The following is a 19,763-nucleotide window of genomic DNA, read 5'->3' as shown; positions in this document are numbered from 1 at the left end:
TTATGTGTTTTTTGTACATTGATAATTCACTGCAATTTGTGGTAAATGCACTCAATACTTTATATTCTTTGAAGTATCTACTGTTTGAGATCAGTAAAATTCCAAACTATTAGCAACTTCCAAAGACACAACTGCATTTCTTTTTTTTTTTTATTATTATTATTATTATTATTATTATTATTATTTAGAAAATGTTCTTGTACGTCGTGTTCATAACAAAGTATAATCTAAATTGTGACATCACTACCCATCTACAATTACATGTTTGTAAATGTTCTTCATGTATTGATTTTACCTTTTAAATTACTTTTTTTTTGTAGTTAGGAAACATGTTTCTTAAAAAAGATTATTTGTGAATTTACAATGCTACCTTGACAATGATTCTTGGCCTTACGTTAATTTAAATATTTGCTCATTTTTATTAAGAGCCATTATAAGGGTATCTGAATTTCATCTTGAAGAAGAATAGAATGGAACTTTACCAAAATGAATACAACATATACAAATACAGCAAATTTAAAATTAAAAAAAAAAAAAAAAGCTTCTTAAGTATATTAAACTTTTATATAATTCTCTTATAATTTCGACAGGAAAATAATATTTTAAATAATCAAACACTCAAAAATAATTCTGCACTGAAACTGGAATATGCTGGAGGTACTGAAGTATATTATACAGTATATACATATATAACTGAATTACCTTACCAGAGAATAGTGAAAACATAATCAAACATCACTATGCGCGTTTAGCAAGAGCGCTTCTAGTGTTTTTTTTTTTTTTCGTTTGTATATTTATGTATACACTATTTTTCTGATAAATTTTTCATTTTGTATTCCCGCCTCTGGATTTATTTGTTCCAACCAAAAAAAAATCTACACATAACTGTCAATATGTTAGTAGCGTCGAACATATCTGGGGTTTAGTTTTAAATCTTTGGATCCTGATCTATGTAATCCTAACAATACATCAACAAACTTCTTGAAAAATCCATATTTTGTAAAATTGAGATTTTCTGCTATTTTCCAATAACTTCTCTCGAAAATAGTTTAGAATATATTATAGCATTAAAAGCAAAAATCAATGAATACAGAAATATAGTTATTAAGTAATACAGAAATACGTTTCAGAAGCTTTGTATATGCTTATGTATATTTAATTTATAGCTAAAATGAAAAGCCATTCCATTACGAGAATCTTCTTTCAGAAAAGAACGCGAACTTATCGTAAACAAAGAATAATCTTAGCTAACTTGTATCCGCAACTAACATATAATAAAATGTGCTTTACAAAGAATGCTTTTCAACACTGTTGATAAATTCAAATTTCGAACACAATAAATAAATTTTTTAAAAAGTTCGAATACATCCGTAGCACTTGGAAAACATACACAAACTTTTTGAACGATCAAAATAATAATAATGATCACTAAGAAATATTACACATATATCATACCATTGTATGTAAAGTGTGTATTTCTTTCTTCCCTGAAACATATCCAGTTTAGGAAAAAAGAAAGAAAAGGAAAAAAAGGACTATCCACAAGTAATGCGTTACATTTCCCTTCTCTTTGCAGGTGAAAGCACCAAACTTTACGGGCAGCCGTACAAAGCATCATAATTTCGGCTCTCCATGCCAACAGAATAATGCGACATTCTCAAGATCAACCAACAGGCTGTGCCATGTACTTTGAAGCAACGAATTTTAATCATCTAACAGTACTACAAATGCAAACAAATCCCGAGAAGTTGCTGAGCATTCTACAAACAGTATGGGGTGAAATCGGGACCAACATGGACCAAGTTAACCAATGATCGGGACGTTAAATGTATAGTGCTATCAGACGATGAAAAACCGTTGCTTTAAAGTGTATGGCGCAATCATTAGTTGTTCCTCAGAATCCCGATTTACTCTCTTGACATGCAGAGCTGAAATTCTAACACGTTGTACGGCTGCCGGTGAAGTTTGGAGCTTTCACCTACAAAGATATTTTTGGATAGTTCTTTTCTGTACCTAATAGCATGTAACAAAAGAAAGAAATGCAAAAAATCTGAGATTTAAAAAAAAATCATCAAATATTCTTTGAATACGATTGAAAAAAATAGATTGTATGCAGTCGGGTAATTTGATATAGTTGTCAAATTCTTAATTATAATGTTAACTATACAATTTTATTTTTGTACTATGTCAGAGCAAGATGTAAACCAACATATGCTTGGACTGTTCTTCTCCAGCAGAAAAAAACTGGCGTGGTTTCGCAGAGGCTGTTTCCATCAACAACTTTTCTTATCAGTTTGTCACCTGTTGTTATGGAGTACTTTCCTAACGTCAAATGAATTGAAAGTTTAAAAAAAAACTACTAGAAAATAAATACATTTGATATGAAAATAAAGTTCAAAACAATTAAAAAGATTTTTATATTATTATTATTATTATTATTATTATTATTATTATTATTACTTCTACATGAAGTATAAAATTGAAATGAAAGTAGTATTTATTTCACATGTGCAAAGTAATTAGCATTGGTGCCTTTTTTAGACGTATACAACTTTTAGACTGAGTAAATTTGTTTGGGACTAACTTTGCACGGTTTGAGAAAACAGCGTTTCTATATGTTATTTAAGGATGCTTTAACAATATTTGTTCTTTAGTGGTAAGTGTGGCTTAGAAATGCTACAAAAAAATTCCATTCTGATCTAAGCTGGAATCAAAAAGTAACAATTTTTCAAATTGTTTTATTTTCTCATAATAGCCAATGTGTTTTCCAACATATATTATTTATTTATTTATTTATTTATTTATTAGTTTTTCAACCTTTTAACAAATATTGAAATTTATTGTTTTTGTATTAATTTCAGCTCTGCGTTAATTGATATCGACAATCGAGCTTTTCATACAACATGTGCTGTGTTCGTTTGTGCGCGTGAATGTGAAATCTGACGACACTCAGAGGTACATCGCTTAGCGGGGAAAAAATGAAATCTTTCAGTTTAACGTCCCACGATTACACCCTTTAGGCTAAGGGAGACGAATGAAACTCACGGACACGATGTTGTCCACCATAAACTTACTTTGCCGGGGATCGAACCAGGATCCCACGCACCAGAGGTAAGCGCTCTACCACTGAGCCACCGTGCCCACCGTCGCTTAGAGGAGAGGGAACAATAATGCACCTCACTGATTCAACGATCTCGTACCATGTTCTGAGCTAAAATGGTAATTTATAAAACAGCAAATGAACAATGTCAAAATAAGTTGAGTGCATGTCCTAGCTTGCATAAACAAAATCTGATGATAACTTACAAAGAGTGAAAACATTATTTGACTGGACCGGGACTCGAACTCGAGATCGCCGACATACCGTGCCGATGCGCTAATCACTACGCCACCCAGTCCACTTTCCAGAACAGCTAAATACTCTCTCACTCTTACAGCCAGTGCTCTCTACTCAGACTACATGGCTTGTACTACAGCCTAGCTGCTGTTCTTGGACAATCCAATGTCCATACATTGAGAACACTTTTTGATGGTTGTGATTTTATATATTAATGGAAGGAGGAAATAATTTAAACTAATTTTTACATATCACAATCCTCTGTAAGTGTGAATTTCCGGGTTCGAATCCCGGTCAAGTCATATCACTTTTTCACTCTTCGTAAGTTATTGAATTCGCACCTACAGAGGATTGTGGTGTGTAAAAATTGGTTTAAATCGGTTGTTTCCCTCTTCCATTAATATATAAAACCTGATGATGCTCTTCATTCACAGTAACGCGACAACAAAATCTTACACAAAACTACCTTGTAGGTAGGGTGGTTGTTTTTCCTACTACTTCACACTGGAAAGTAATTATAAACTGAAATCACTCTATTTTAAATAATAATAATAATAATAATAATAATAATAAAGCTTCTGAACAGCATTTGCACCTTTGCTTATATATGTAATCACTTTTGATATATATTTATAGATATACTCAGCAAAAAATTAACAAAACATACAATATGAATCTTTAATACACTATTTCTTTAAAAATATTACCCACTATATACGATTTATATAATATAGAAGTGTAAACAAACAAAACAGGACAGAAATGGAAGGAACATTCATAATCCACGTTTCATACGATTTCTAATTTTCTCAATAGCTTTATCTCTGACTTCACTCAGATATTTCATATACATGCCTCGCAACCACTGCAAGACACATCACTAAATAATCTCTCATCTACTATATTCATTATCGTAGTGTATGGTTCTTGAACACACAATGAACACACCATTGTATCACGGTGGCTTTCTCTACATGCACTTAAAACACTAACTTTGTACTTGATTTGTAAAGATTCTCATGATTGTAACTAGCACTTTTAATATTGACAGCTATTCATAACACAGAATTTTACAAATGCTTCATTGTCCGCCTTCTTATCACTTAAAAATATGTCAGTCTTTTCTTTTAGGATTTATCCTGGTACAATGTCACGCAATATCCATCAAGAAAATTTTTATATATTAACGTTTTTTTTTTTCCACATATTCGCTTACATTTATCGTTGTTTATGGTGTATTGATATAGTTTCCAATGTGCTAATGCGTGCTACACAAGTAATCATCACTGAATGTTAACGAACATTTATATTAAAAATAAAGAAGAAATAGAAGCCTTTTGAGTTACCAGAGATATTCCACATCAAATTATAATCTGTATGCACATAATAAAAAAAAAACAACACATTTTTCTTGAAACACGATATATACACAATTCAAAGCTGTGTACATATATGAACTACTTACCATGGATTAGTTAATAGTATTTTTTTTTTTTTTTCATGTGCCTGCTATGGGAGATTTCTTTCTTTCAATTACATAAAACATCATACGTAAACAAATACTTCTACACTCAGTTTTAAAGTCAGACACAAGAAGTTTGATATCCAAATAGTAATTACACCACAATACAAAGAAACTACACACTATCTGCTTTGTTTCCAGATACAAGTAGATAATTATAAATCATGACTAAAAGGAAAGAATATAACGTATAAACTAAATTATTTTAATATTTTAGTAGTCAAAATGACTTCTAATGATTTAATTCTTTATGGATATATCACATTTGTCAATACAATAATAGCAAAACAGTAAGTAGAATAGGAAAATCAAAGAACTGTCTCGCACATTGTGTCTACATACAGATTAAGAGGGTAGTACATGTTCCTAATTTGCTCATTTACGATTTGTCGTTAGTGAGAAAGTTATTGTATAGGCGATGCAAAGGAAGGTACTGTGAAAGGATTCATATGCACTCCATTAATTTTACCGCAACTCCTTGTCCAAAACTAGTTTTCAAACGAAAACAGATTAAATACCGTGAACACATAGATAAGTGATAGAATGGTGTTGTCATTAAGCTGCTACAAATAATTAACTTCTATTTGTTTTATAAATACTCCAATACATTCGGTGTTCGAATTAAACTTGCCAACGAGAGGGGGATGCTGATGTTATGTTATTTCTGTGATACGAACCACGGATGATCTTTTACGAGAGGAGGATTTCCCCGCCATCCCCCTATTAATTCGAACACTGGATACATTGACATAGTATCATAAATATTTTTAAATTCTTTTTAGTATTATAAATACAGTAGAGCGTTGATTATCTGAAGTAATTGGGGGACATGGGTGTTCGGAAAACTGGTTTGTTCGGATAATCGAACTGTACATGTTTATTTGCCATGCGCGGAGCGGCACGCCTCAAATCTAAGCTGGCGCAGCTGTTGCTGTGAACAGCTTTGATACTGCCGCTACTTCTACAGCCAGTGCCAAACCGACAGAAGTGTGCTGATTGTTGAAACACAGCGACTGGCGGCTTGGCCGGTCAGCAGCGCCTTACGAAGGCTCCATTAGAAGCAATGCTCCGCCAGCGGTGGCTCAGTGCGGCGACTACTGTAGGAAACTTGGTTTGGGAGTGAGAGGGATGATGGACGATAGGGTGGGAGAGTAACAGGTGCGAGCGAGTACACAGTTCGGTTAAGCGGTCGTTCGGTTGACCGACGTTCGGATAATCGACGCTCTACTGTATTCTTAAATTGTCGGAATGTTGGACGATGAAGAGAGAGAGGAACAGAAGTTGCAGGTTGCGGAGATGAAGATGCTGCGGTGGATATGTGGAGTGACGCGGAAGGACAAAATTAAGAACGAAGTGATCCGGAGAACAGTAAAGGTGATACCAGTAGTAGAAAAACTGCAAGGAAGTATATTAAGATGGTTCGAACATGTCAGAAGAAGACCTTTGCAATACGTAGCTTACGAGTCGATGCTATAAAACTGAATGAGACGCGAAGCCGAGGCCGGTTAAAGAAGAACTGGAGAGATTGTGTTAAGAACGATATGTGTAGTGTCACAGTGAATATAACACAAGATAGAAACAGGAGGAGGACAGCGATCCGAAAAGCTGACCCAAGCTAACTGGGGGAAAAAAAGGCTTAGAAGAAGAAGAAACAAAATATTATTAAATTCTTTTTTTTTAATTTTGTGAAGTTTCTAAAATTAAAAAAAGAAAAAAAAAAAGGATCTAGGCTTTTCCTTTCTCCAAAGAACACAAAACGATTATATAAAACTTAACCCTTAAAAATGAACTGAAATAATAAAAAGAACTTTATTATAAGGAACGATTTGTAGACTATAAAATAAAATAAAATAAAATACAGAAACTATATTAGTTAACACTCAATCTCCTATAAATCTACAACAAGTGTCAAGGATATATGAATTCCAAAATATTTATTATACTACACAAGGTTATTTTACATTCACAAAACATAAAACATATTGCATCATACACAGCAAAAAATGAGGTGTTGAAACAGCACAAAATGACTACCCCTTTAGCGCCATACTTGTATGTCAATTTAACACCAAGGTTATCGCCTTCCGAAGATATCAGAAATAACTAATTACTGGCTATGAGTTCTTGCATTGGTTTTTATTGCTTGGTATGAGCAAAGCTTTACGCGGTATATTAGGCATTTAAACCAAGTAACGAATAACATTCTATGTTTTCTGTAATCGATCACAATAATAGTTCTGTAAACCTGTGAATTGTTTGACAACACTTACATGAATACCAGTGCTGCCATCTGTTTTCCTCATGTTATTCTTATGTCTTTAGCACGAGAAACAGAAGATGGAAGAGCTGTTACTCCTGTAACTGTTGTCAGACAATTCACAAGTTTACAAATCTATTATGACCGATTACAAAACCAAAAAAAAAAAAAAAAAGTTATTCATTGTTTGGTATAAATGCCAAATATACTGCGTAAACGTTGCTTATACCACACAATAGAAAACAACGCAAATTCTCACAGCCAGTAACTAGTTATTTCTGATATACTCGGAAGGCGATGTTCTTGGTGTTGAATTAACATACAAATAACATGCTAAAGTGGTAGTGATTTTGTGTTGTTTCAACACCTCATTTTTTGCTGTGTACCTTATGGAACACGTTATACAAAAGAATGATACAGGAATGTAAGCGACTAGTAAACAGCAAATACCACGCAATATGAGACAGTCGTTCTTTGCGAGACAAGCTATACATAACATACACATATATATATGTATCAAATAATCATTATCTTTGAATGGAATATATATGTACAGTCTTTCAAATCCATGGATTTCAAACAATCCTTCTATAACAAATCGAAACTATTTACTTATAGAATATCAACAGTATTGAATATAAACAAGATTTAGTAAGTAACCAGAACTAAATACTGTTTGCATGAAACTTAACAGTGGCTACGAGAATGCCCAAATTTATGCCTTACAAGTAACTAACAGGCAAAAATATGTACTTGTAACATATGGTTTTTGCATATTAAACATTACTCATATTAATAAAGACTGAGAATTATGGAAAACAAACACAAAAATATTTCTGATAATTTATAATCTTGTCCTCGTTTCTTTTAGCACATCTATACTCTACGATTAATAATTTGTAGACAAAGACCCTAGTCTTTCCACTTTGTTTGAAATCAGACTGGAACGCTTCTCCATTAGAATTTAAAGTTCAATTCGTTTTCGTTTTTTTTCCAACCACAGTTTTTTTTAAACGATTGTTAAGACATTGTTATTATTGCATTCTTCTGCACTTAAACTCTCAACACATACAAAATAAATAATGAACTTAATATACAAATAAATATCTGTGTAACTTAAAGAGTTATCTCTCACGGACGGAGATTATCGTAAAGCAATTATGTAAAAATAAAATCACACATATATATATATCGTAGAGAAGAGAGTAAGATATCCTTAAACAAAGGCGTAGACCAAGAACGGATTATGTTTTCAAATATAGTGAAAAAACTGTATAGAAATTAATTAATTAATTAATTAATTAATACAATTGAAAAGCCAAATAATGTTCTTAAACACACACATTAGGAAAAAAGGTAAAAGGTACAGGTTGTATCAAAAAGGAGTTTACATATTTGAAATCTCATATTCATTCATTTATTTATCTTACAGACATTGTGGTTTTGGTGTCACTTTGCAGCAAAAAATAATACATCAAGTTTTGACTCACGTAGTACACTGGTTCAGAAACAAGTCATCGCAAGCGCTAGCGGCAGTTGCAGCAAAGATGGCTGCCTTTACTGGTCCCGAGCATGCTAGCTGTGTGTTTTGGTTTGAAGAATCCAAGTCTGCAACAACTGTGCAACGTAATTTTCGTACAAAGTATGGTATGATCCTCTCAGTAGGCCTACTATTTATCAGTTGCATAAGTGTTCAATTCCTTCTGGATGTTCGGTAAGACAGCAAATCTTCCAAGTCGACCCCGTACGTCTGAAGGCGTTGTACAGCAAGTGAGACTTCAGATGGGATGTGTGCAGCATCACCAATGGAAACTACATTGAACCACTTTAGATATAAAGTTAAAAAACCTTGTATTTTGCTACAAAATGACACCAAACTCATGTCTGTAAACTAAATAAATAAATCAATATGAGTTTTGAAAGTTGTAAAGTCTTTTTTGATACACCCTGTATAAATTTCTACGATTATTTTACGAAACCCATGCAACGAAAACATTTTTAAATCTTAGTTCGCTTTAATCAATCTATAAGCAACACTGCGCCACAAAAGTTTTTTTCAATAAGTAAATATAATTTAGCTGAAGATCCTTATCGTTATTAGAAACTCTAATGAAATTCGAGCTCGGACTATAATTTATTACGTATGTGACACGTTCTAGCACCAAATCTTCTAAGAAAACACAACACACAAAGCTGTTGTATTGTTCTAAATAAAAAAAATTTGGATCTCAATCTGCTTGTAAAAGGAAAATAATATGGCACTTATCATTAGGCATCTTACGTACAAGGAAAATGTATCTACACGTTAAAAGAGCTGCTTGTTCTCTCTACATGAATCTACCGTATACAAAAATATGAAGGTTCTTCCTTTAAGTGAAGTGATACACAGTAGTACCGTGACAGTATTCTGTGTATTTTCTCTCAATATGTCAATGAAGGATAATTCTGCTGCTTTACTATTTACATGCAAATCATATCTCAATTCTAATATTACTATATGAAATAGCTCGATCCTATCCATATCTATACAAAATAAACAAAGAAACATGTAATATAATCTTCATCATTAAATTACATAAAATTTCTTGAAGAACATCTCAGCTTTTGAATGTAATACTGATAAGAGAATCATACATTTTCTCTTAACACTTTTTGATATCAACTTGTACTATATTGTCATTTTAAACAGTACTTTCTTCTGCAATAACAATGAATTAAGTAGTGATTCTCGCACTTTACTGTTACGCCTTGCAGAACACCACATAAAAACGAAGTCGCTTCATCTTCCGTCTTAGAAAGCAAAGTCTACAAAAGCAATTGATGATTAATATTCAGTCTTTATAAACAAATACTACAAATGTTGTCTTTGTTGAAGTATAACTTTCTTTACACACACCACTTCTGGTCGTTAAGTGTTGTAAGAATTTACAAAATACGAAATACTTATTCTTTTCAATGGTTTGTCTAGCGTTTTCTCCTACACAGCCTTTTGTGTTCCTTATGCCAATGATTCTGCTGGCATTCAATGCTGCAATATGCCGTATTCCAACAGCAGTGGTAAATTGCCTCCAACTCACAGTTATAACACTGAAAAGAACGAATTACGTATATTATTCAACATACATTAATATTTGTACTTCAAATGTATTTAATATAAAGAATGATCCATTTATCTTGATATGTTCTTGTAACTATCAAATTAATGGACAAAAACCACTTCGTACTACGCAAATATCGAGAGAGAGGTGGGCATTGTTTGACATACACTGCAATACCACACAATTAACGGTGTTGCCAACCCGACATAAAATTGTATTCTTTCAAATGGCACTATGTCAAGTTATTGTTAGGAGTCAATGGGTGCAGTTCGAGTCAACCTTCAGCATCATCTTCAGCATTGGAACCCGAACAAGGATTTGTATAAGGTTTTGACTATGGATATCATCTATTGCCAAGAATCCACTGAAACAGAGAGGGAATTGAACCTTATAGCTCAGGAAGTGAACAAAATGCTCACGGTCAAGTGCAAGTAGAAGAGGTTCGAGAAGTATTAAATAAGAGGACGAAATTACCAAAAAGTTCGGCAAAAAGTAAAAACAAGCATGAGAAGATGTATCAAGAGACGCAGGAGAGTATTAGTAACTCCACTTCACTTACTGAATCAGCAAAGGAAGAAATGATGTACGACAGCACAGAGTGCAAGGACAGAAGGGATGGCAAGTGCAATAAGATTCGAAGAAAAGTCCGAACATCTATTGGTTGTGATACTAAAGAGGAAAAAAAATGAACTGCTAAACTTAAAACAGGAATTGCTGCAGTTTACGTTTAAAGAATTAATGTGCTGGGAGCAAAAAAATCCAAGAATTATGGAATAAAATGATGGAAGTAGAGCAGAAGTTACAAAATTTGGAGTTAAAGAAAAGGTTGAAGAAGAACAGAGATCTCTAAAAGTGAAGAAAGGAAAGCTTTTTAAGTTATTCGCGTAATGATTTATGAGATGGTGTTCATTTTACAGTTATTTAGTATCAACTAAATGTTAGGCTTTTTTTTTTTTTTTCAGTTGGTGCAGTTTATTTTTAAGTGTATCCGAGAGGATGTTGAGAGTACAGTTCATTTTTAGGTGTACCCGGGAGGATGTTAAAGAGTCAATGGGTGCAGTTCAATTTTAGGTGATACACAGTAAGATGTTAAGAGTGAAATAATCGGTCAAGGTATTAAAAGTTAGTGGAGCATTTATATAAACAAGTGAGTAGCGTTACCAAGTTGTTATTGATATGTATGAAAAAGAGTTGTTGATATAGTAATGCCAAGAGTGGCTGATGTTATAAAAACAGTGATTTAAATATAGGAAGGTTCCTGTTAGCGTTTGCCAGTATATTGGTATATGATTAATTTGTAGTAGCTGGAAAGTCCAAATAAAATTTGGAGCGAAAAGAAGTAAATAGGTTTTTTGAAGAACTTGAAGTTAGTTGTGGCAATACCTAAGCACATTAAGTATCTAGGAGAAGCTTAACAGTTATAACATATTTTAAATCTACATGTAAAACGAAAATCTACATGTCAAGCGAAATTAGCCTACATACTGCTTGAGGAAGAGTACTAGTGATTTCTATCCGATAGATAGTCCATTTCAGAATTTATGGCGATTACAGGAATATGTCGCAAGTTAGTAAATTAGAATAAAATGTAAACGAATGCTCCTTACTGTCAGGGATGCTATTCAACTTAATTATTAAACTTTTGCCCATGATTGTTTTTAGTTCATTACTCTTCAACAGTGAAAGGAAACGTTGGATATTTCAAAACTCAATTGCGATTAATGAATTCTTTATCTGCAAAAACTGCTTTGTAATTCCGTCAGTGAATTTTTTTCTAAAGCACTGAAGTCATCTACCTTTTACAGGTCATAGTGTAAGTTCATGCATTGACAAATATGATGAGAGAAGCAGATTCATAGGTATACGCCCTTACGATTTCACCACGAGTACAGGAAGTTCCGTGATCTCAGCTCGAGTCGAGAATCAAAACAACTGCGCTTTCCTACGTCGACAATAGTTGCGACGAAATACTAGAACATCATACTAGAGCTGAGATCACCCCTAATTGATCTGCTTGTATTGGATTTATATTCTACAGTCATCCATCTTTTACATCAAAAGTCTAAGGATTGTATTAGTTTCATATTTGTCACTGCCTAGTCATTAGTCAGTGCTTAAGCAGTTTCAACAGACACGAATAAACATAAAATTACACACATTAAAATCATTCACCCAAAATTCTATGCTTTCGTTTCACCATAAACAAAATGTTCATGAATATTAGTGTACGAATTATCAATGTCTAGATTTCTAAGAAAAAGTTGGTTATTGCTGTGGCTACGATATCTCTCGCGTACGTTCCATTCTAAGTTAATCATAGATAGAGATGCAAGGGCTCGGAAAAAAACCGGCTTTTTTGGAAAAAAAACTCGGTTTTTTCTGCTTTGCTTTTTTGCTTCGGAAATTTTGGGCTTTTTTCAAAATACTGCTTTAAATTGATAAAACAGACTTTGTATCGCTTCTCTATAACACAAAAAATCATTTAATTAGTGGTTGATGCTAATAATAATATAAAACATCGAAAATAAACTATGAATTTCGAAAAAATATTTCAAACAATTTTTCTTCAACATATTTACATTATGAATTCCACAGGATTAACCAATGTATATAATAAAAATTTTTTAACCTCCTATATACAAAAGTAAGCAGAATTGGCAAGAACCGTGGTTGTTTTTGAAAATGCCAAAAACCCGTTTTTTGGGGGATGTTTAAACCAGGCTTTTTTGGTTTAAACCAGGCTTTTTTGACTTAGATTCTTTGCTTTATGTATTTATATTACATATTCACAGAAATAGCCTAAGTTTGTTTCGCCTTGATGTTATTATGCAACAGCGGGGTTATGCCGGAAGAACTCCCATAAGCTTAAAGAAGTGCGGTCAGTAAATTTCTTAAGTTGAGAATCTCCCGCCCTAGCCACTGGGAAAATCCCGTCATTACTTGAAATGTAAGACAATAACGGGAAAATCCTGTTATTGCTTTGCATGTAAAATTTAAAGGTCAACGTACCATAATCAGTACGCTAAAACTGAGGTATTAAATTACAAATTTAGTACCGGTACGTAGATATCATTGAAAGTCCAATCCAAGCTAATGTTGGAAGCTAGGTAGGCAATCGATAAATTTTTCCAATTTCTATCAATATATTTAAGCAATATTGGCTTCTTTATAAAACAACACGCATTTAGGCATGTAGAAATATACAATTTGGTTTGTTTCGTATATTTAGACTTAACATCCTTACGAAATACCGAGGTTATCAAGGAGAAGACTTTCGCTTAAGCTGACATCCGAACCGCTACTTGGGTTACGCATGAAAGAAGGATTGTGGTTCGACCGAGAATTGAACATGGGACACCTTGAATAAAAGGTGAAAGGGAAATAAAACTATTGCAGGTGGTTTGATATCTGGAAACGTTACCATGAAGTTCACACGATTCGCATTTTTCATTCTTTTTATTTTTGTGGTTTAAACCAGTTATTAAAAAAAAAGTTGGTGTAAATCAGCCAACCCTAAAAGTAAACACTTCTTTTTAAAGAATACACAAATAACTAGCAAAATAGTATGTAGTATTTTTACTTCAAAATATTCCATACCCTCTTTTTGAAACAAAATAAAATTAAAATAAAACCTAAGAGAAATACTTAGATTTATATGATACACTTAAAGACTGCACATCTAGAGCTTTTGGTTCTGTATATTCTTGAAATTCTACAGTTAAGTTTTATAGAACCAGCATCACAGTTTACCCAATCCTCAAGTTTTCTGAATTTTTAACAAGAGGGATTCAACATATCATTACGGAACTCCCCCCCCCCCAAAAAAAAAAAAAAAAAGACTACGGAATATATTTAAGTTAAGCTAAATACAACTGCACAACAAACATGACTGAGTGATTAGCTTTTGCGCTTCTATCGGGAAGTCCGGGATTCAACCAGCATTCGACCATTCTGTCAAAGCTTTTCTTCATTCCATCTGTGAATGTAGAAATAGTGCGTGTACTGTGAGTTGGGCGACTTCCTTTTTTATTGTTTTTAAATCGTTATTATTATTAATTACCAGCAGTGACGGTTTTGCGAAGGTTAGGGGGGCGGTCTTTCGGACTGAAGCCCGTTCCCCAAAGTTACGGAATGTCTGCAACAAACGAAATATCTATTATTTATGCCTTTACTCATAAACTTTAAGCTCCCGTCAAATAAAAATTACGAATGTTTAAAAAAACTAAACATTAGTAAGAAACCCTTCCCAAAATACTTTTCTAAATCCGCCACTGATTCTCAGTATGAAATGATTTTTAAAGTTGTATCCGGAAGATTACTGCTAAACATATAAACGAAACGAAATATTAGTTATGCCTGTACTCAAACTTCAAGCACTTCCCAAATAAAATTAGGACATTTTAGGAAACGAAACAATCAGAAAAAACCCTCCTAAAGTACTTTTCTAAATCCGCTACTGATTATTTGTATAAATTGGTATTCAAGGTTGTGTCCGGAAAATTATTGTTAAATCACTTCACAGCTACAGTATAACAGAAATGTGGAAGTACGGTTTGACATATATTGAAAAACGTACGCTTTGACGGATAAATAGAAAAACGGGCAAGTTTAACTTTTGCGCTAGAAGCTAGAGTACTAAAAGCTCTTAGAAATGAAACACGGATGACAAACTAGAGAAGAAAAAAGATGTCGATAACTCAAAAGTTAAAATAAAGTTAAATAGCCTCTAAAATTACCCTCAAATACTACATTCTTCATGTTAGCTTTAATTCGTAAAACATGTGCTCCATCCATCTTGATGGTGAATTTCAGAGCGAAATATCACATTCAGGTCATGGAATTCTTATCTAACTATAGAATATACTATAAGAAAGCTATTTAGATAGAAAAATCATGAAGTTGAAAAAAGCCAAAATTTCCAAAATTCTCGTTTTTTTCCCAAAAAAGCCGGCTTTTTATGTGAAAAAAACCATCGATTCAAAAAAGCCGGCTTTTTTGCATCTCTAATCATAGATAACACAGCATAACCGCATTACATTCTATCAGTACCTGAAGTCAATTTTTCATTGACACTTCCAGTTATGTTTCTTTCTAGCATGCCTGTTTTTCGACCATCTTTATTAGAACTTTTTAATTATTTAAATTCTGCTTAATAATAAACGCACTTACCCACTGCTTTTTCTTTGTTTCTGAGATGTGAAGCTTATGTTTCTCAGCTATATCTTCTAATTCTGTTACATGGTCTGCTTTAAGTCTTTCTATATCACGCTCTAAACTCTTCACTGCTGCTGATATACATCGCTGTTTTTCAATTTCAAACTCTCGCCTCATCTATGAAAAATAAAATACTATTTATGGGCATTGGCATTAAGAATTTTTTTTCCTAACACTACACACAACTATTTGATTTATAATGACAAAAGAAACATGAAGTGTTACTTTTAAGATATTTATTAACTCTTATACATGTCCAGTGATATTTTCTGTTAAGAATACAGGTATCAGACCAGGGTGTCTACTAAAATCCCAAAATGAAATTTCGTTTACTTTTTCTTTACCAAACTATAAAATTTCCGAACATTCTCAAGAGCGAATTAGGCCACATTTTCATGCATGCGATAGAAGCGTGCTTTGCTTGCGATTTGTTAGCGTCTAAAGCCCACAATGGACATTTTTCGTGAATTTTGACGTTTTATAGAACACAATTTTTCAGTCTCTAGTTCTATTTGTACAGATAAAAAAAAAAAAAAAAAAAAAAAAAAAAAAAAAAAAATCGTGACCCAAAAGCTAAATTTCTTGACTTTCATGACCGTTTTCTGATTTCGTGACTTTTTCGTGACTGATAGACACCTTGGTCTCGGACCCAAGAGCTGGATAATTCTGTTTTTAAAGATTCTTAAGGATACATGATATTTAGAGATATACGGTATATGATTATTAGGGATTTATATGATATACTGTGAGTGAGTTGTCCACTTTTAATGAATCGAAAACGTATAATACAACAATCATATATTGTCACCAAAGACAAATTCACATACACGGGTTTGAGTTGCTGCTCCATCTAGTACCTAGCTCAAGACACCAACCCTTTTAGCTACAGATTAATCTAATATATTTCTATATTTCTGCATGGACTGAGCTTTGTGGAACATCAAATTGTCGAAAAAGGATTTTAATTTTGTGCTTGATGTCTCCTCAAATTTCTCTTTCATTTCAAAGCTATTAAAACATAAATCACGCTTGACAGCTATAGTGAAATATTAATATTTCATCTCTTTGCACATTACAGTCCCTTTTCACCACACGGAGGTTATACGAGACGTGTATTCATAGATTCCCATACGATAAACTACATGTACTTCTTCTGGGAATCAACCCGGATCTTCTGTGCCAAAAGCTGAAACTAACAGTTAACATTTATATGACTGGCTAATTCTCAGAAGAAGCACCAAGTTAATTTAGAAGTTGACAAATTTGTTAGGAAGTTATATGACAGGACACCTAACAATGTAAAAACTCGAATATATCTTTTAAATAACTTAATAGCTAATAACATACAGTATAGTATGCAATTAAATTGCTCCATGGGCTTTAACGATACTTTCGTATAACAAATTTTCGATTCTATGAAGGGTACAAAATGTTCACTTCACGCAGAAGTTTTTAATTGATTTAAAAAAAAAACATAAGGACAAATACCAAACAACAGTTAAAACAGAATATGTTTACAAAGCATGCACAGGAATAAATTAAAATGAAGCTGTCGAAGTTCACAAATACTCTCAGTATCAATGATAAAGGTAAGAAATAATTTCAGATCTTAAGAAATATACATTTCCAAGCTTTTTCTAGGGTAATTTGGACATAATGATAGGTTAGTGGAAACCAGGTGCTGTCCAGGAATCCATATTTAACGGTTTGTTTTTCATTATTTTTAAATTCTTTCCTTTTTTTAAAAAAAATAAAAATAGTTTTCAAAAATATTCATTTCAGTTTTAATAATATAATAAATTTAATAACGCTTACCGAATACTATATATTACTTAGCTGCATGGAATCCTTCTCATGTATGTTTCTTTACTCTGTTTCTATCTTGCGTTTGATCATTCCAGTAAACGTTTCACTGCATTGACAGGCGTTCGTATATAATCCAGGGTGGACTTCTGAGTCTTTGTAAAAGCTATTAGAACTCGTTACAATTCCACTCGAGATGTTTCACTGGCCTTAAAAAGCTTGTTTAAAATTGTAAGTTGAAAATTCCTCTTCTATAGGAACCGTCAACTCGGAACACAAAAGAATGCCGACCATTTTTGGTCTAAAAACCTTCTTGTAGTCGTTCTTCTAATTTATTGTAAGCAAAATGATTATGTCTTGATATAGGTATTCTTTACTCGTACGAAGATTTTTATTTCTTTATTTATTTATTTTTGCAAGTTAGCCTTGGTTAAATAAAAAAATGGCCGAAAAAATGTAAATACTGTAAGGTTCCACGTATTTTTACACAATGCTAGATGTACCACGTGCTAAATATAAACACTCCACAGACACATCTATGAAGAAGACGTCGTTTACCATCGCCAACGGTCGGCAAGTGACGGAGATCAACGAAGGTAGACGATATTTTAGGATAAAGGAAGACAACACACCACAGAAATCAATCTCGTCCGGTTAATCACACTACCAACTCTCTAAGACGCCTGATCATTGAGAGCACCACCACCCCCTTTCTAAGACGCCTGGTCATTGAGAGCACCACCACCCCCTTTCTAAGACGCCTGGTCATTCAGAGTACCACCACCCCCTTTCTAAGACGCCTGGTCATTGAGAGCAGCACCACCCCCTTTCTAAGACGCCTGGTCATTGAGAGCACCACCACCTCCTTTCTAAGACAACTGGTCATTGAGAGCAACCAACACCCCCTTTCTAAGACGCCTGGTCATTGAGAGCACCACCACCCCCTTTCTAGGGCGCCTGGTCATTGAGAGCACCACCACCCCCTTTCTAAGACGCCTGGTCATTGACAGCACCATCACCCCCTTTCTAAGACGCCTGGTCATTGAGAGCACCACCACCCGCTTTCTAAGATGCCTGGTCATTGAGAGCACCATCACCCGCTTTCTCAGACGTCTGGTCATTGACAGCACCACCACCCCCTTTCTAAGACGCCTGGTCATTGAGAGCACCACCACCCGCTTTCTAAGACGCCTGGTCATTGAGAGCACCACCACCACCTTTCTCAGACGCCTGGTCATTGACAGCACCACCACCCGCTTTCTAAGACGCCTGGTCATTGACAGCACCACCACCCTCTTTCTCAGACGCCTGGTCATTGAGAGCACCACCACCTCCTTTCTCAGACGCCTGGTCATTGACAGCACCACCACCCCCTTTCTAAGACGCCTGGTCATTGAGAGCACCACCACCCCCTTTCTAAGACGCCTGGTCATTGAGAGCACCACCACCCCCTTTCTAAGACGCCTGGTCATTGAGAGCACCACCACCCCCTTTCTAAGATGCCTGGTCATTGAGAGCACCATCACCCGCTTTCTCAGACGTCTGGTCATTGACAGCACCACCACCCCCTTTCTAAGACGCCTGGTCATTGACAGCACCACCACCCGCTTTCTAAGACGCCTGGTCATTGAGAGCACCACCACCACCTTTCTCAGACGCCTGGTCATTGACAGCACCACCACCCCCTTTCTAAGACGCCTGGTCATTGACAGCACCACCACCCTCTTTCTCAGACGCCTGGTCATTGAGAGCACCACCACCTCCTTTCTCAGACGCCTGGTCATTGACAGCACCACCACCCCCTTTCTAAGACGCCTGTCATTGAGAGCACCACCACCCGCTTTCTAAGACGCCTGGTCATTAAGAGCACCACCACCCCCTTTCTAAGACGCCTGGTCATTGAGAGCACCACCACCCCCTTTCTAAGACGCCTGGTCATTGAGAGCACCACCAACTCCTTTCTCAGACGCCTGGTCATTGACAGCACCACCACCCCCTTTCTAAGACGCCTGTCATTGAGAGCACCACCACCCGCTTTCTAAGACGCCTGGTCATTAAGAGCACCACCACCCCCTTTCTAAGACGCCTGGTCATTGAGAGCACCACCACCCCCTTTCTAAGACGCCTGGTCATTGAGAGCACCACCACCCCCTTTCTAAGACGCCTGGTCCAAACATACCCTAAGACGCATGGTAGTTGGGCTCCTTTAAACTTCACAAACAAATCTCCAAATAATTAGAGGAACTTGTATTTATTTGTAATATTTTGTATTCAAGAGAAAACTTTTGTAATAAAACGTGATGGGAAAGTCCAAACTCCCGTGTATCATCTTTTAATTTTACCCTAAAAAGACAGAAAACTTTACAATACTTAAGTTCTAATTCCTTATAGATTTTATAATTATTTCTTTCTAGTCATTTTAATAACTAACACTATACCTTTTCCTGCATTTCTTTTAGTGCCTTTTCAGTTTCCTTGGCGTTGTTCTTTTTCCCTTTGGCCTCAGAGAACTCCTCAAACGCCATCTATATG

The 19,763-nt window shown here is 34.6% G+C and overlaps 1 protein-coding gene across 3 annotated transcripts in view; it reads right to left on the bottom strand.

The window, feature by feature from the left end:
* LOC145668861 (zinc finger MYND domain-containing protein 11) overlaps window positions 1-19,763 on the bottom strand; it is a 99,620-nt gene continuing 79,857 nt past the window's right edge. For all 3 annotated transcript variants that reach the window (XM_081737085.1, XM_081737084.1, XM_081737086.1), the window contains exons 13-15: window positions 19,670-19,756; window positions 15,384-15,545; window positions 1-10,203 (exon numbers count right to left, since the gene is read on the bottom strand). In XM_081737085.1, the coding sequence (XP_081593211.1) occupies window positions 10,081-10,203; window positions 15,384-15,545; window positions 19,670-19,756 (372 nt within the window). In that variant the 3' untranslated portion in view covers window positions 1-10,080. The remainder of the gene's footprint in view (window positions 10,204-15,383; window positions 15,546-19,669; window positions 19,757-19,763) is intronic.

Source organism: Thermobia domestica, chromosome 13 (assembly GCF_964235325.1).
Source record: "Thermobia domestica chromosome 13, izTheDome1.hap1.1, whole genome shotgun sequence".
Taxonomy (NCBI): Eukaryota; Metazoa; Arthropoda; class Insecta; order Zygentoma; family Lepismatidae; genus Thermobia; species Thermobia domestica.
Note: the sequence above shows the minus strand (reverse complement) of the source record. Positions and strands in the feature narration are given on the sequence as shown.